Source organism: Phaenicophaeus curvirostris, chromosome 15 (genome assembly GCF_032191515.1).
Source record: "Phaenicophaeus curvirostris isolate KB17595 chromosome 15, BPBGC_Pcur_1.0, whole genome shotgun sequence".
Taxonomy (NCBI): Eukaryota; Metazoa; Chordata; class Aves; order Cuculiformes; family Cuculidae; genus Phaenicophaeus; species Phaenicophaeus curvirostris.
The window spans coordinates 6,098,594-6,115,024 of record NC_091406.1 but is presented as its reverse complement, the minus strand read 5'-3'; the positions used below and the strand labels follow the sequence as shown (position 1 = coordinate 6,115,024).

At 48.8% G+C, this 16,431-nt stretch overlaps 2 protein-coding genes across 4 annotated transcripts; one reads left to right on the top strand and one right to left on the bottom strand.

The window, feature by feature from the left end:
- Positions 1 to 165: 165 nt before the first annotated feature.
- On the top strand, positions 166 to 8,617 carry RBM22 (RNA binding motif protein 22). Of its 3 annotated transcripts, none has more exons than XM_069869073.1 (12): positions 166 to 321; positions 1,174 to 1,227; positions 2,154 to 2,183; positions 3,220 to 3,352; positions 3,635 to 3,735; positions 3,912 to 4,084; positions 4,663 to 4,863; positions 5,369 to 5,533; positions 5,948 to 6,036; positions 6,553 to 6,684; positions 7,375 to 7,531; positions 8,401 to 8,617. In XM_069869073.1, the coding sequence occupies exons 1-11, from the start codon at positions 268 to 270 to the stop codon at positions 7,503 to 7,505; spliced, it is 1,263 nt and encodes a 420-aa protein (XP_069725174.1). In that variant the 5' UTR covers positions 166 to 267; the 3' UTR covers positions 7,506 to 7,531; positions 8,401 to 8,617. The 3 variants fall into 3 exon arrangements, with proteins under 3 accessions (XP_069725174.1, XP_069725173.1, XP_069725172.1); XM_069869072.1 differs by having other exon boundaries at positions 8,397 to 8,617; XM_069869071.1 differs by having other exon boundaries at positions 7,375 to 8,617.
- Positions 8,618 to 10,623: 2,006 nt separating this feature from the next.
- Positions 10,624 to 14,914, bottom strand: MYOZ3 (myozenin 3). The gene is made up of 6 exons (XM_069869265.1): positions 14,829 to 14,914; positions 14,263 to 14,417; positions 13,960 to 14,034; positions 13,741 to 13,888; positions 13,345 to 13,516; positions 10,624 to 10,944 (listed from the first exon to the last, which is right to left on the bottom strand). Exons 1-6 carry the CDS (start codon positions 14,857 to 14,859, stop codon positions 10,782 to 10,784), a joined length of 744 nt encoding a protein of 247 aa, XP_069725366.1. The 5' UTR covers positions 14,860 to 14,914; the 3' UTR covers positions 10,624 to 10,781.
- Between the last annotated feature and the right edge of the window lie 1,517 nt (positions 14,915 to 16,431).

Below are 16,431 nucleotides of genomic sequence, written 5' to 3'. Positions count from 1 at the left end.
TTCCAAATGGTTTCGCCCTCTCTCCCACCCCCCCTGCCCCCAGCTCCCAATGGTCTCACCCTCGCTTCCCCCCATCCCCAGTGGCTCATCCCGCCCCTTAGCTCTCTATGGTTTGCCGTGCCTAGAGCGTCCACCCCGCGGCGCTCTGTCAGCCTCCCGCCTCGCCGCCTTCTTCCCTTCCGCGCTTCTTCGGTAGCGGAAGTGACGTTACTTCCGGCACCCGCTGTCTGCCGGGATCGAGGCGGAGCGGCCGGGGGCGCTGCCGCCATGTCCACATCCCTGGGCTCCAACACCTACAACCGGCAGAACTGGGAGGACGCGGTGAGCCCGGCGGGGCCGGGAAGGGGCAGCCGCGGTTACCGGGGCCTCTGGCCGCGGTCCTTGGGGCCGTTCCTGGGCGTGGGGCGGGTGTTGGGGGGCACCGGGCGGGCCCTGCCGCGCTCAGGCCGCGGGAGAGCCGAGCTCTCCCGAATATGGCCTGTGTTTGTTCTGGTGGTGCTGGGAAATCAACTCTGTAAAGAGTTTTGGAGTTTTAGAGAGCGAGTACCCCTTATCAGGCCTGTGCAGCGAGAGCAGAGCTGGGCACGGAATCTATTTCCCACTTACATGCATAAACTTTCCCAGTAGTGCATATTTTATCACTTTCCAAGGTTTAATGTTATTATGAGCTTCGCAAGAGTCAAATCTCTTGCTAATTTTGAGCTGGCTCCATTTCTGTCCGACCTTTCATTTGAGACAGGGGAAGGCCTCAAACAAAGGTGATTAGAGGAGAAGACACATCTGTTCAGCACAGATCACACTGAACACAAGATGTTACCATCTCCAAAGTGTCTGGAAAAGCCTTGCTTGGTAGCAAATATGCTGTCAGGGGGCACCTTGACTAACTTAAAAAGAAATACTGTTGCTTAGATGAAACTTTAACTTAAATTAAAGAATATTACACTTTCTGTAATAGTAACTGCTCTTTGTACCACTGAGTTTCACTTCAGAGTGGAACAGCAAGCGGGATGCTGTTCTCTCCTCTTATGGGCTGTGGCTGTGACTCTCTTCGGTATCTTTGAAGCAGCCTCATAGGTTTAACTCAGCAGTGTTTTTCAGAGCGTGATTTCAGCGCTGATGTGTTTCAAGTATGTTTAGATAATTTCTGACTTTCTTTCTTCTCATTCAATTCAGGACTTCCCGATTCTGTGCCAGACATGTCTTGGAGAAAACCCGTACATCCGAATGGTACGTGCCTGCATGACAGTGTGGTCTTTTCTGCTCTTTTGGACCTAAAATGCTGGGTTTCGGGGCTAAAATAAGCCTGGCTGCAGGAGGAAATGCATGTATGCTCCTAATTAGTTGATTCTGCACAACAGGATTTGGTTCCATTGTTGGTATGTGATGTCATGGCATTAGGTATGCAGTTTAGTATAAATCAGTGAAAAAGGAGAGCAAGATGACTTAGTGCCATGTATAGGATGGAGGAAATACTAGAAAACAAAACTTTGGTACAGATATATCAAGTGATACAGACAAAAAATGAGCTGCTGAAATGTTAAATAGCCTAAAGGTTTAAAATGTGCAGATATGCACCTGTAAAAATAAATTAAAACTATCTATGAAGCCTGGCAGTAATTTAAATTGTTGTTTGTTTACTGTAGTTTTCTCCATGCAGGATGAGTCAGTCCCCTTATACTGTGTTTCTCTGCACTCAGCCTGGTTGACATATGCTCAAATTATCTTCCCTTCACATTTTCATTCCACCATGTTTTCTGAGACAGATTGTGGTGGTTTTGTGAAATAACCCTGCTGTTGGTGTAGCTGATATTTCAAAACCTGCTTATTTTCGTGAGTTTATTTCATGTAACATCATCTTTGCTTAAAAATCGCTGTTAATATTCCATTTTGTTTTCACTTTCAGCAGTGCATGAGGTGGGACTTACAGCATTGTGGTTTTACTGCATGTTTCTAAAACAAATGCAGATTAAGGTTTTCCTAGGGTTTTTTTTTTGTTCTATTGACGTACCAAGGTATAAGCCCAAAACACAGGGGTGGGTGAGTCTAAATGCATGTAATTAGGAAAAAAACATGTTCTGTAACATCAGTGATGTGTTTTATGTCGAATTGATGATATTTAATATTTTCTTGTATTGTTTTTGATTGTATTTCAGACCAAAGAAAAATATGGAAAAGAATGCAAGGTAGGTTTCTTGTCTTTTGGAGAGAGAACATCGCAATCTGTGCACATCTAGGAGGAATATGTTTTAATGTTAAAACACGTCAGCTGCTGAAAAGTGCTTATCTGGGTTAACGTAGTAAAATGTGTATGTAACTACATACATTTTTAGATCAAGTCGACCGTTTGTCAAAATCAGTAGGTCTTAAAATAGTAAAAGTGTTGAAGACTTTTAAGACAACTTGGGATTTGCTCATGTTTATCAGAATTAGGGTTTGCAAATATCGCTATACTGTATTTGAAGGTATTTCTGTATTTTATGTGGTCTCATATTTTCTCTTGCAAGTTTGTTTTTACTCGCAATTGGTGCATAAATAATTGGAGTTTAGGTTTTGCCATCAATATGTTACTCATGGCTGTGTGATGATTTATGTTAGGTGTCTAAGAAATAAGCCATCTTGATTTCTGAGAGAGCAGAAAATACTTAGTTTTGTCTGGAGTGAAGAAAATTAAAGAAGTTTTTTGCCCCTCTTATCAATTGTTGCCTGAGGTAGGGAGAAGGTATGTGTTGAAATTTTGCTTTTGCTCCTCAAATTGTATGTGCAGCAGCAGCAGATGTGTTGTTCCACCAGAGAAGATAGGGAGCAGTAGTCATCATCTGGACTAAAAGTTTCCTAACCTCTCACTGGGCTTGTTGCTCTGCTGGTGGCTGATTTACACTTAATTTGTAATTTACCTCTAAGAGCTCTGTGCTGATGCCACCTGGAGTGAAGGAGGATTTCTTCTTCCTTGGAGTAGATCTGTTTTCAGCATGCAGGTTATTGTAATAAATCAAAACAACAATAAGAACAAAACCTGCCTAAAACTTTCTCCTGACAAAGTAAGGCACCAAATAGAAACAAATATTTCTTTGAGATCTGAGTCTTAGCACTGAGATGAGGAAGTTGTGTTTACGGTTTAAAGAGATGAGATGTGTTTGGATTTTAAGATGCCGTGCAAGAACCACAATGGTGACTTTATTGCTGTGTGACAGTGATCCAAGTGTCGACTTTGTCTTGCAGATTTGTGCCAGGCCTTTCACAGTGTTTCGCTGGTGCCCTGGTGTTCGTATGCGTTTCAAGAAAACGGAAGTATGCCAGACGTGCAGCAAGCTGAAGAACGTTTGTCAGACCTGTCTGCTTGACCTGGAATATGGTGTGTAGCCAAAAATGTGAACTAAGAGAAGCTGCCACTTGCCTCTGAAATGAAAAGTGGTGAAAAGCCTTTAAATGTGTGCGTGTAATTGGCACAGTTGTCTCTGTTCAGTCTTCCAGAAAAGTCTTCATGATGACACATCTTCTGAGGTTCAGGGGCAGTTTGGTATTCCTGAGCAGTAGAGGAGTTAACTCTGGCTGATGCAGTTTACAATAACTACTGCTCTTTCAGCTTGTGCTTCATATGAATTTACTGGGGTTTTGTTTGTTTGTTTGATTCTAGGTTTGCCTATTCAAGTCCGGGACGCAGGACTCTCCCTTAAGGATGAAATGCCGAAGTCTGATGTCAATAAGGAGTACTACACCCAGAACATGGAACGAGAGGTGGGAAAGTGGGATTATAATCACACTTTGTGCCTATATGGGGGAGGAAAGGGGACAGATTCACTTTTATGAAAAGGAATGACTCAGCTCATCTTAAAATCATTTGCTTGCTCTGAATCTGTGCATTAGTTTCCAATGGTGATAAAAATCTCATTTTCCTTTCAACGACTGTTTAGATAGCCAATTCTGATGGCACTAGACCAGTTGGTGCACTAGGAAAAGCTACTTCTACCAGTGACATGCTGCTGAAGCTGGCTCGGACCACGCCTTACTACAAACGTAACCGTCCTCACATCTGTTCCTTCTGGGTAAAAGGAGAATGCAAGAGAGGAGAAGAGTGTCCTTACAGGTACAGATGCAGTTGAAACATGTAATCTCTTCACCATGGTCAGACGCAGCTCCCCTGAGGGCTGGGAGAGCAGGAAATGCTGCAGTAGACAGGAGAGTCAACGCTGTGGTTGGGGTCAGTGTGAAGCTTGCAGTCAGTTGGCATACAGCCACTGTGAATGAATCTTTGTTGTGGCAAGTTCCTTTGTGAGAAATTATCTGTGTGGCCCTGTGTGTTTTGCTGAAGCAGTGACTGCAGCTCTTCTCTTGCATAGTTCATTTTTTCCTTTTGTGGCGTCAGCCCCCTCAATCAGAGATCTTTGTATTTGAACAAGAGGCCATTTGAAATCCAGCTCTTGTATTTTGTAGTGCTGGATGCTGAGCTATCAGAAATACCATTCACTCAGAACTTGAGGCAGTCCTGGCTGCAATTTAAATTCTCCAGGCTTTTCTTTTTTTTCCATTTTGGCATGTTTAAGTAAACAGAGTTAAGCATATAAGCGACCAGAGCTCTTCAGAGGGGACTACAGCAGTTATAGGCGTTTTAATCTGATGCAGCTGTGACTGGTGTTATGAAATGCTTTATTTGCTCAACCTTAGACATGAGAAACCCACAGATCCAGATGATCCTCTGGCTGATCAGAACATCAAAGATCGTTACTATGGAATTAATGATCCTGTGGCTGATAAACTTCTGAAACGAGCATCAACCATGCCTCGTCTGGACCCCCCTGATGACAAGACTATTACTACGCTGTATGTTGGGGGGCTTGGAGACACTATCACTGAATCGGATCTCAGGTGTGTTGGTGAATTTGTATCATCCTTACCTTTGTATGGGATACTTTTATTACTGCCCTTACTTAAAGGGAGGAAATCTTTCTTGTAAGGAAAAAAATGTATCTGTTTTTCCTGTATGGGGGAGCTGGTTGGTGGGCAAGTGCAGAGGAGTGCCAGCTTGTTGGAGGAGAGGTAGACAGTCACGTTTCAAACACTTCGATTAAAATTGCTGTCTTTAAGGGTGAGTCATCCTTTGAGCTGTTGAGAATACTGTGTTACACTTCTTACAAGGAATTCCCACAGCCTCTCTCTAGCTAGCTCCTGGAAAGGCTGCTGCACAGTTTTTATTGCTCCGTAATTGCACAGAGGGACAAGAGACTTGATTTCTAATGGTTAGTCTGAACTGGTAATGGAGAAAAGAGAGGATCTGAGCATACCTACTTTTGCACATGATGAGAATCCTACTCTGCTATGTACCCCATGATCTGCAGGAGTGGGATTTCATAACCATTTTTTTCCCCCACAGAAATCACTTCTACCAGTTTGGGGAGATCCGGACAATAACTGTAGTGCAGAGGCAGCAATGTGCTTTCATCCAGTTCGCCACCCGCCAGGCTGCAGAAGTGGCTGCTGAGAAATCCTTCAACAAACTCATTGTCAATGGTCGCAGGCTGAATGTCAAATGGGGAAGGTGAGTATGGGGAGGGACGCTGCCACAAAGTTCTTCACGCAGTTTCTGCAGTCTTGATGAGCAGGATTGGATATTAAGTTAAAGTAGATACTGAGTTGGTAAATATTTAGGGTCCTGTTACAGTTTGATTTTATTTCAGCAGTGGGATCTGGATTGGAGATTACACAAACTGCACAAAATATGTAAAGGGTTTCCTGGTTGAGGGTTGTGAATGAGTTTCTGTAGTTCTGCTTTTAATCCAGATATCATAAACACTGCATGCTTTGTACCAGCTGTCTCTGATATTCTGTAAACTTCTCGTCTTCAGCCTAGAGCAATGGATCTACACTAGCTAACATGAAACTATTGTGGTGTGAATATTTGCTTATCCTGCCTTTTCTCATCCTTGTCCTAAAACATTTGTCTGGTTTTTAGGTCTCAGGCAGCAAGAGGAAAAGAAAAGGACAAGGAAGGTACTACAGAATCTGGAATAAAGCTGGAGCCAGTTCCAGGACTTCCCGGAGGTGAGGGATTTTTCGTCTCTGAAACACTTAAATGCTGACCTGCTTCCGTGAGGGAGGCTGGTGTTGCACTCCTGAGAGCGGCAGCAGAGTTCAGGACAGTAGAGGCACTGGTGAGCCCAGAGCAGGCAGTTACAGTAGGTTTTCAGCAAATCCACCTAGGATGGGAGGTGAGCTTTGGAAGCAAATTTTTGATGAAAAGAGTTCTTTTATGTGATGAGTGAGAAGTTAAAGCTGAATTCCAGTTGCTTAGGTGCAAGATGCTGGCAACCTATGCTTTCCAAGGCTTGGTTAATGTTTCCTTAATCCACTGAGTGTTGTATAATGGAAAAAATCAAAGCTGGTTTTGGTGAAGAAAAATGGTGACTGTTATGGAGCTTCTTGCTCCGGTTCAGATGTCCAGTAGTAGCAGCAGTTTGCCCTTGTAGAAGAACTGATTGTGCCTCCTGTCTGAAGGCAGATACTCTGTGTATCTTGACTTGAGAGGTTTTCGATAACCACACTGTGTGTTTTCTGCAGCTCTTCCCCCTCCTCCAGCTGCAGAAGAGGAGGCTTCTGCAAATTACTTCAACCTACCTCCGAGTGGCCCTCCAGCCGTGGTTAACATTGCCTTGCCGCCTCCTCCTGGCATTGCTCCGCCACCACCTCCAGGTAACTGTGTTTCTCTTTCAAAGGGGATGTTTGACTTGGTGTCAGACTATTTAGTACTCTCTGCTCGGCTGCGCTGTAGCACTGATGCGTGCCCCGCGTTGATTTTCCTCATCCCTAATCCTACAATGTAAACAGATGATCTAAAACGAGCTGTCAGCACAGTTTAATTAAACCGAGCTGCCTGTCGTGGTATGTATTCACTTGCAAATTCCCTGGCATGTCAGAGATCTCTGTTACTGGTACCGAGACATACTCGGTGCTTTTGCTGGCTGTGCAAATGCCACATTAGCGTGAACTTCAAAGGGTAATTCTGCAGCTGGCGGAATGCCAGCCTGTGTTTGGCCGTGTGTATATATATCCATCCGGCGACCCCTTTTTATGGGATGTCAGACTCGTGGATGTGTTTGCTTTCCTCCACGGTTGAGTAGAAAGCGTTTGGATTGGCATTACAGACACTGTCCAGTGACCCACCGGCTTTTATCTGGGAGCAACGATGTGTGCTGAGTAAGGATTGCCCCTAGTTGTGCTGGAGAGAGGGTAAAGAGTTTGGAGATTTGAGGAATCATGAGAGAGATGCATCTTTTTAAGGCAAAACTGCAAGCCAGCTGTTTTCTGTCAGTAGTTTCAAACAGTTGTACAACTGCGTCGGTTCTGTAGCTTTGTCTGAACCTGACAACTTTGTTTCTGCAGGTTTTGGACCACACATGTTCCACGCCATGGGGCCTCCACCTCCCTTCATGAGAGCCCCAGGCCCCATTCACTATCCGTCTCAGGATCCCCAGAGGATGGGGGCCCACGCGGGGAAGCACAGCAGCCCCTAACACGTCACGCTGCCCTCATCGTTTAAGTAAATGCTATTTTCTAGTTACCATGGTAGCACCATATGTTGAGCTGTGGGTGAGCTACAAAAGCCTTATTTCCCTGCTTGCAGACACTGGGCACACTGAGCTCCGTGTCTCCACTAGCTAGTCAGATCATTGACACATCCCAGATCTTTCATTTAGTGTTGAGGGGTGGGGAGGGAGGGGATTTGGGGCAGACAGAAGGGCTGTCAGGGATCTATGGATCAGGTGTACCAGAATTCCAGTGCTGTCCATGTATCCCATTGGCACACTTTTAAAATAAACTTCTGGGAAAACAAAACCAAGCCCATTTGATATCCTCAGTCTGAACAGGATTGACTGTTTTGATGTAACCGGAGACTTTTCTCTTTGTCAGGTAACTAATGACTTATTATTCTAATGAGATATTAAACCAGGACTGAACTGAAAAACAAGCCTATCAGACATGCCAAACCCATGACTTTGCTTTACTATTGGCACAGAATTTTCATCTCTGTTTTTTCGTGACATCTTGCTTGAAAAAAACAGACAAAACCCCCAAGTTGTTTCGATGCTCCACTTCTATTCCTGTGCATCCTGAGCCAGATAAGAGTCGGGTCATGGCAGCAGCCCCAGGTGCTGTGATGTAGCAGGTTAGGAGTTGCCCCTTTTAGCCTGGTGACAGCCCCCTTGGTGGCCCCATGGCTGGGCTTGTGTTGCTGGCAGCTGTGAGGGAGAATGTGGCGTGGGGCAGCTGCAAGCTTGTCCAGGGTATGTCTGAAGAGTGATCGTGGCTTTGGAGGCCTGTGGATACAGTCCCCTCTTAAACTGTGACTTGGATTCCACTTCATCCTGTTCTGAAAAGACTCAGTACTTTTCTTTCTGCTCTAGCTAGGGTGTTTGTCCAGGAGAACTGTGGCCTGCATGGAGCCTGCTGTTGATTAAGGTGTATGTACACGTGGCTGGAGGATTTTAAGTTTATCTGTATGTCAACTGCTTTCACGTAATGGATCTGTGGACATCTTTCTGTGAAGCAAAACATGATGGGACCTGTTCTGAAGCCTCATTTGCTTGTTTTAAAAAAAATACATTAAAATATTTGGATTTTTCAACACTTTGCTTAGACTCTGCTTCATGGAGGTTGGTGTTTGAGGTCTTTGGTTTTTATTTGGCTGCTGCCAAAGCCAAGATGCAGAGTGTGCGGTGGCAGTGGGCCCACTTTTAGTTTTACGTGCTGTCCTGTATGATGCCACCGTGTCCCCTGTTAAGCTGCGGGAGGTGACAGCATGTGTGGCACCAGGGGCATGGCTGGCAGGCAGGCTGGCTTTCTCTGGAGGCAGCTGAGCTTTGGGTGCAAGGCATTAGTTTTCACCAGGGAAGAGCCATCCCAGGGCAGCATTGGAGGACAAGTAGGGGCCTTGGAGGGCTGCAGTGTTTGCCACTGCTCTGGCCCCAAATTTCTGTAGCTGGGGCCCATGAGGGCTGCGCAGACAGATCTTGGACACAAACGAGCTTTACATTATCACCATTTCTTTATTTACAGCCAATCCCCAGGGGGTACATGTGTTCTTCAGCTGATGGAGAAAGAAAAGATAGGTGGGTTTGAAACAGGGCAGGAGTTGAGCATCATCAGTTTTTAATGTTGAAGGATCAGACCTTTTTTATTTCCATTTGTTTGTCCCCTGTTTCTGTGGGAAGAACAGAACCATGGAAGTTGTGGTGTGGCAGCAGAATCCCTGTGTGGGATTTGCTCTGCACATCTGTCAGTACAGCAATTACGAATACTTTGGAGAAGTGATGCAGCTGTTAACTACATTTCTACCACAAATTTACTTGCCTGGTTTATTCACAGGCATGGAAAAAGTTTTATCCTGATGCTCCTGCTTTTGCAAGATTAAATAACAGTAACCTTAAGAACCTGACAGAAACTATTGTGGAAATGACGAAGTTAGAGATTTTGGGGATTTCCAGCTGTTCTGATGACTCCTACAGAGTGCTGTTAATGCATGCCCCACTGTCTGTCACTGCTGAAAACCTGCAGTTCAATCCTTGCTGCTGATTTTCGCATTCGCAGAGAAGCCTGCGATTGTTCTGGTGTCATGGCTGTGCTGGTTTTCCTTCCCACTGATGCGGAAGTTACTGCAAGACCCTGGCAATATCTTCAGACTGCTGCAATTCTGCAGCACAGCTGGTCCAGGCAGGGCTAGATTCTTATTGACTGACTATGTGAAACAAATCTGGTGTAAGTCAATCAGAGGGCTTAGGTGTTTATGCAAGGCATGCAAATAGCAGTAGGAAGGGGAAAATATCAGCTGCCAGGTGCTCGCTGGTAGCTTGTGAAAATCAAGGCACAAGTTTCCAACTCCCAGTGTTCCTCTCCCATATATCCTGGCTCTGCTGTGTTGGTAAACGGGCAGATTCCCAGTTCTTCATTTGTTTTTGTTGTCCAGCCAAGCCCAAGATAAGTGCTTTTAACATGCCAGTGCCTCCAGTAACGTGTTTTGCTGCTGCTCTTCAATTATCGCCTCCTCTCACTGTCCTGCCTGGAATGACAGATGTAGAGTTGTCCTGAAGATGGAATTTCTCTGCAAAGGCGAGCAGCTGTTAGAGCAGGTCTTGTGTGTCAGTGAAGAAGCAGCAAGTCAGCTCGGTGCGTTGCAGCTGGCGGTCCTGCCATTTTCCACAAGGCAGGGAAGAGGACAGGCTGTACAGGGTATTTGTACAGGAGCTTATGGGGATCTGTTTGCATTATCAGTGAGGACTTGGCTGGTTCGCTTTGCTCTAAATGCCCTTGAGACAATGGCTGGTACGAGGGGAATTCAAAATGGTCCCAGTCTTGAGCTTGTTCAAATCCCTTTGAAGAGGATGACAAACTGAGACTGCTAGCTTAGCTTTCATGAAGGACGTTGTAGAGAGGAGGGTGCTGGCCTCTTCTCCCAAGTGACAGGGGACAGGACGAGAGGGAATGGCCTCAAGCTCCGCCAGGGGAGGTTTAGGCTAGATGTTAGGAAAAAATTCTTTACAGAAAGGGTCATTGGGCACTGGAACAGGCTGCCCAGGGAGGTGGTTGAGTCACCTTCCCTGGAGGTGTTTAAGGCACGGGTGGATGAGGTGCTGAGGGATATGGTTTAGTGTTTGATGGGAACGGTTGGACTTGATGAGCCGGTGGGTCTCTTCCAACCTGGTTATTCTGTGATTCTGTGATTCCTCTCTCCCCTACTGTGCAAAGTATGAGCGAGAAAAGCAGCCGTGGCGATGGGGAAGGGAGCGCGCGTCCTACAGCTCGTCGCTCTCTGGGAGGATCCGCACCCAACCTTGTGCCACTCTGTTGAAGTTGGGTCTGCAGGCGATCACCTCCAGAACGCTCAGGTTATCCAGCTCCATCGTAGGCACAGAGAACAGGTCGCTGACCAGTGTTCTGTCAAACGGGATGGGATTCCTGTGACACAAGAAAAAATAGACAGCACATCATGAGGAAGGTCCTGTGTGTGTTGTAAATGTGGTAGGAAAAAGCATGGCTGGATGTACTGACTCCGAACCCAGCAGCAACCTAGCAATGCCTGCAGCAACACTCCTCTTCCTCCCCAGGATGCTGTTAGAGCCTCTGCTAGCCCAGTGAGGAGCTCCTCTTGTACAGAGCCAACCACAGCTCAAGCTTTGGCAGGCCTGGAGTGTGGGGTTTGGTTGCTGAGCACTGGTTGCTGTGCAGGAGATGGGTAGAGCGTGGTGTTACTTTTATCATAATCTCTTGCAATGGGCTCCACCAGCAGCAGCAGAGCTGTGCTGTGCATGGAAGAGGTTAGGCTAAAAGAGCAGGTGGTGCTGACAAATCCCCTGGTCTTTAGGAAGTGACTCGTCCGCAAGGAGTATGTTCTTCAGAGGGCTGAGCTGACAGTGCTGCCTCCTGACTGCTCCAGCACATGTGCAGGAAAAAGATCTTTCTCTTGGCCCTGGCTCAGTCTGCCTTTTGGACAGCTTCTCTTGGGCTGTGACTAACAGGAGGAGCCGGGGGTGGGGTAAGAGCTGTCATCCCTTTCTGGAGAAACGTGGAAAAGCAGCAGGGAAGAGAGTGCCAGCCCCCCAAAAGCCACGAATGTTGGTTTTGGAGTAGCGTATGGAGGCTGAGCTATCAATGAGGCATAGCTGGGAGTGTTTGCTTTGGTAAGAGCTGCTTGAACATGAGTAACGTGGCACTGTTTTGCAACAGAGGAAAAATAAGGGGGGAAAGGTAAATGAGAGGGGATTGTTCCAGAAAACACTCTTCTGGGAAAAGGCTGCTTTTCAAAGCTTGTTTTATACTCTCTGGAGGCAGCATGCCTTAGCAAGGTGGCCAAAGGTCTGTGAATCACAGCCTGAACATTTAAAATTGGGAGTAAATTGGTCTGCCTTAACGCAGTCGCTGTTGAGATGGTGAACTTGCCCTCTGCCCCGTATGAGTTTTGCTGGGATTCCCCTAGCTTTAGGCTGGTTTGTTCCGAAAACCTTTGGTTTTCTGCAGTTCAGTATTTGATGAACTGGGAAGTGATTTGAAAGCCAACAGCTTGGAAGATCATGAAAAGCCCAGTTAAAAGCAGATTTGGTCTCTGAATCTTCATGCCTCGGTGAAGAATTAGAGGAGGTGTGGAGAGGCTTGGTGTTAAATTAGCGTCAGTCTGTATTAAATAACAGTTCAAGGCTTTAAATAGAAAGGCAGCATGCGAGAGGGGAGAAATGGTACGGGGTAAAGCATTATTCAGAAACATGCCCTTGCTTCAGTCCCTGTCTGTAAATAAATACTGAGGCAGGAACACAGCTCAATGTTGGAAGAAAAGAGCCAAGCGTCTGCGGCAGCTCCTTGTCCTCCTGCTACGGCACCTCCTCTGATGTTACTGCTCCAGGAGCATTTGTGATGGCTGAGTAACTGGTAGGGAGTCCCTGAGGGAAGAGCTAATGCAGCCCTTCTGCTTCCCTGCTCTTGCCTGTGAGTTCTTGTCTGTTCTGTTTACCCCACCACCTCCTCCCTCTCTCAGCCTCATTCCAGTGCAAACCAGTGCGCTGCCACGCTTTCTGGTGTGGGAAGGGAAACACTGTGGGGGATGATCCCTGCAATGATGTTTGGCTTATAAGTTCAGTTCTCATTATTCTACATTGGCCTCTGGTGCTCTGCTACCATTGGCTCTCCAACTTCTGAATCTGAATCCCCACCAAGCAACTTTCCAGAAAGATTTTCCTTGGTGGTCTCTGCTCCCAGCCTTGACCCCAGTGTAATCTGGAGATGCGCAGGAGGTGCAGGGTGTGGAGTTTGCCAAGCTGAACCACCATAAACGAGCTTGGAGACTTCCAATCTCAAGCAGGTGTTAGGAAGCAATCTGGTGATCTCTTAGCACCTTGTGGGAAGATTAACCTTATACCCCCACCACTTCCAGCAGCTGCTTGGATACCTTAAGGAAATTAGGAGAGAGACTTGGCAGTGTTTGTGCCGTTCCTCCACCCAGCCCAGAGCTGAGCCCAGCTGGGAACAGCAGTGATTCCTTCTCCAAGAGCACATGCATGAGAATTAGTCCTCCCAGATTTCACCCCTGAGGCTACCCAGTATGATCAAGCTCTTAGGACTGCAAAAGGTGGGTCGTGGAGCTGAGAGGAGATCTGGCGAGATGCTGGAGGCAGGGACCTCTGTGGAGGAGCCACATAGGTGCTCCTGACCAGGCACAGAGCAACCTGAGCCCTTGCTGCTCCCCTGTGGTGTATGAAGAGGGCACAGACCATTGTATTTCCCTGGCATGGTAGGTGCTTCTTGAGGCTGAAGGGCTTGACCAAGGGATGGACAGGTTGGCAGTGTCTGTTCCTTGGGCAGCATTACCTGTTGAAGCTCCTGAAGTCCCATGGAGAGGATCTCAAGGGCAGCTGGTTCTTGTCGTGCACAGCATTGTTCTCATTACCCAGGAGCTCCTGCCACGGGGATCGGTAGCCCTTGGGGATGGCAGTGACATTGAACTTCTCAGGGGGAACTTCTTTGAGGGGCCTCGAGTATCCTGCATGGGAGGAGAGACAGCTGGGAGCAGCCCTGCCTTTGCACGGCCACAGAGGACCTGCTGCTGGGAACAGGATCGCACGTCTATAACATAAATATTTATATATAGAAAGATTCTGGGGAGGGTTTTGGGGAGGACCCCTCAGCAAGCAGCAGCTCGCTGCCTCCAGCCCTATGTTACCGAGATAACAATGGTGTCAGCTTTGGGGTGGAGGTGGCATTTACCCGGGGCCAGGGCATCAGGGTTGAGGACTTTGCTCATCTGCAAAACTTTCTCTGTCTTCTTGGGCACTTTGGGGGGGCTGCCCTGGGGTGATGCCGCCACGTGGAGCTCAGAGTGATAGTTCTGCTGGCCCTCGGCGTTCTCCTCTGCCTGCGGAGGGGAGAGTCAGAGGGGCACAGGGAGCTGTCAAAAGCACCTTAGAGCTTCCTCCATCTACTCACCGTCCACTCATTTGCCATTCCCTCCGCGTCACCTTTCTCACTGCGGTGCGAGCCACCTGCCCCCATCCCTGTGTGCTGTGGGAGGCAAGGAGAGGGGTCAGTGAGTGCAGGGGGGCAGCACCCTTGCTTTTTGGTGAAAGCTGAACCTGATGCTTGTCCATCTCCACCCCCAGCCCACCAAGCCATCTCTCCTCTGTGTAGCAGGCAGCTCCTAACCCCTCAAGGAATCACATTCCTGTAAAGGCTGTGAGAGCCGGGGAAAGGCTGTCCTGCTTGGAGTAGGGAGGTGAGCTGCACACCCACCTCCCTGTAGCTGCTGGGATGCTCGAAGACGAAGCGCTGCATCCGCTTCTGGCGCTGCTGGAAGAGCTGGGAGCCGCGGTTGTTCCGCAGGGAGAGTTCCTCGATCATCAGGTCCTGCGGTGTGCTCATCTTCTTGCCCAGGTCCAACTGGGGCACTGGGGAGGCCAGGGGAGAGCGCAGCCACAGCTGAGGGTGCTGCAGGGCTGGGGACCCCTGTTCCCAGTGCAAAAGCAGCGTGTCCCCTCTCCAGGGTTCCTGTCGTGCAGCTCAGCCGTGTGCCAACACCGTGAGCTGCATCAGGGACCAGCATTTCCTCAGTGTAGGGAATTGTTAGGGATTATCTCAGTCCCAGAGGCTCAAACAGCTTCTCCTGGCCCTGTGCATGGACCTTCCAGCCTTCAACATGTGATTGTTGCCCCTTGGGGCTGTAGTGCAAAAAGGGACCAAGAAAGCAAGCACAGAGACCCTGCGGATCAGGGCCAGTGGCCTCAACCAGAGCTGTGTCTGGCCCCCAGGCAGGGGGGCAGCACTGCCCTTGGGCTGGTGGCACCCCCTGACCACCTTACCTTCTTCAGGTTCTGGTTTCATAATGGTCATCGCCTGCTGCCACGCTCCTGGGGCAGCTCTGTGGGATGAGGATGGATCCTGCTCAGCTGGAAGAGAGAGGCAGCCCTGGGGTGATGCTGAGTATGGGGATGCATCATAGAATCATAGAATAAACAGGTTGGAAGAGACCCACTGGATCATCGAGTCCAACCATTCCTATCAAACACTAAACCATGTCCCTTAGCACCTCGTCCACCCATGCCTTAAACACCTCCAGGGAAGGTGAATCAACCCCCTCCCTGGGCAGCCTCTGCCAGTGCCCAATGACCCTTTCTGTGAAAATTTTTTTTCCTAATGTTCAGCCTGAACCTCCCCTGGTGGAGCCTGAGGCCATTCCCTCTTGTCCTGTCCCCTGTCACTTGGGAGAAGAGCCCAGCTCCCTCCTCTCTACGACCTCCTTTCAGGTAGTTGGAGAGAGCAATGAGGTCTCCCCTCAGCCTTCTCCAGGCTAAACACCCCCAGCTCTCTCAGCCGCTCCTCATAAGGCCTGTTCTCCAGCCCCTTCACCAGCTTCGTTGCTCTTCTCTGGACTCGCTCCAGAGCCTCAACATCCTTCTTGTGGTGAGGGGCCCAGAACTGAACACAGGATTCGAGGAGCGGTCTCACCAGTGCCGAGTACAGAGAGCGAATAACCTCCCTGGACCTGCTGGTCACGCCGTTTCTGATACATTTCTGATCAGCCCCAGGAGTGCTGTGGGGAGAGGCCAGGCTTTGCCTGAGCATCTTAACAGGTCATCTCACCTGGCCAGCATCGTCCTTGGCCTACTCCCTATTCCCTTCAACAGATATAAGGAATTGTTCAAAGTCCCTTATCCCTTGCTTGTTGTCTCTCCTCTCTCTTACTGTAGGGCAGAAACTGTCCCCAGCTCTGCCCTTGCTGCAGTGAGCTGATGTCCTCGTGTCCTGAGTCTCCTCGGAGCAGCACCCACTGCGCGCAGCCTGCTAAGTGAGCTGAGCCCCTGGCTGCTGCTCCACCAACACCTCCGCCTTAGCAGAGCTATTTTCAGCTGCTGGCCTTGAGGGTGCAGGAGCTGCAACCCTGACCCTGCCACGGAGCTGGAGAGCCCAGCCCGCAGCAAAACAGGGCACGTAGACTTGCTCCTTCACGGGGAGGCAGCTGGAAACCAGCCCTGGTCTGAGTGCCCCGAGCTGCCCATCCGCAGCAGCCCCCTCCCACCTGGCCGGGGCGTTTGGCTCCACAAGCACAAGGCTTGGCTCTCTTTGGTGCATCTCATGTCCCTTGGCTTGGGCTGATGCTCCACAGCTTTCCCCAAGAGCCCCGGCAAGCAGGGAGTCCCTGTGGGGCTGTGACTGCCCGGTGCACAGTTCCCTGCCAGCAATGAGCCTGGGACCTGCGCACCATCCTTCCCTCGACCTGGCTCCAGGCACCTGCTGTGTCCCACGGGAGAACATACCCTGCCCTCCGTGGTGATGTCCCCACCACCTTGGGGTCATCCCCAAGCTCCGTGCACCCACGCACCTGCCGATCCCAGCGCGAGACCTCATCTTCCCTACCTGGCCAGGGAATGACCCAGATGGTGGGGACCAAAGACGCTCTCCTGC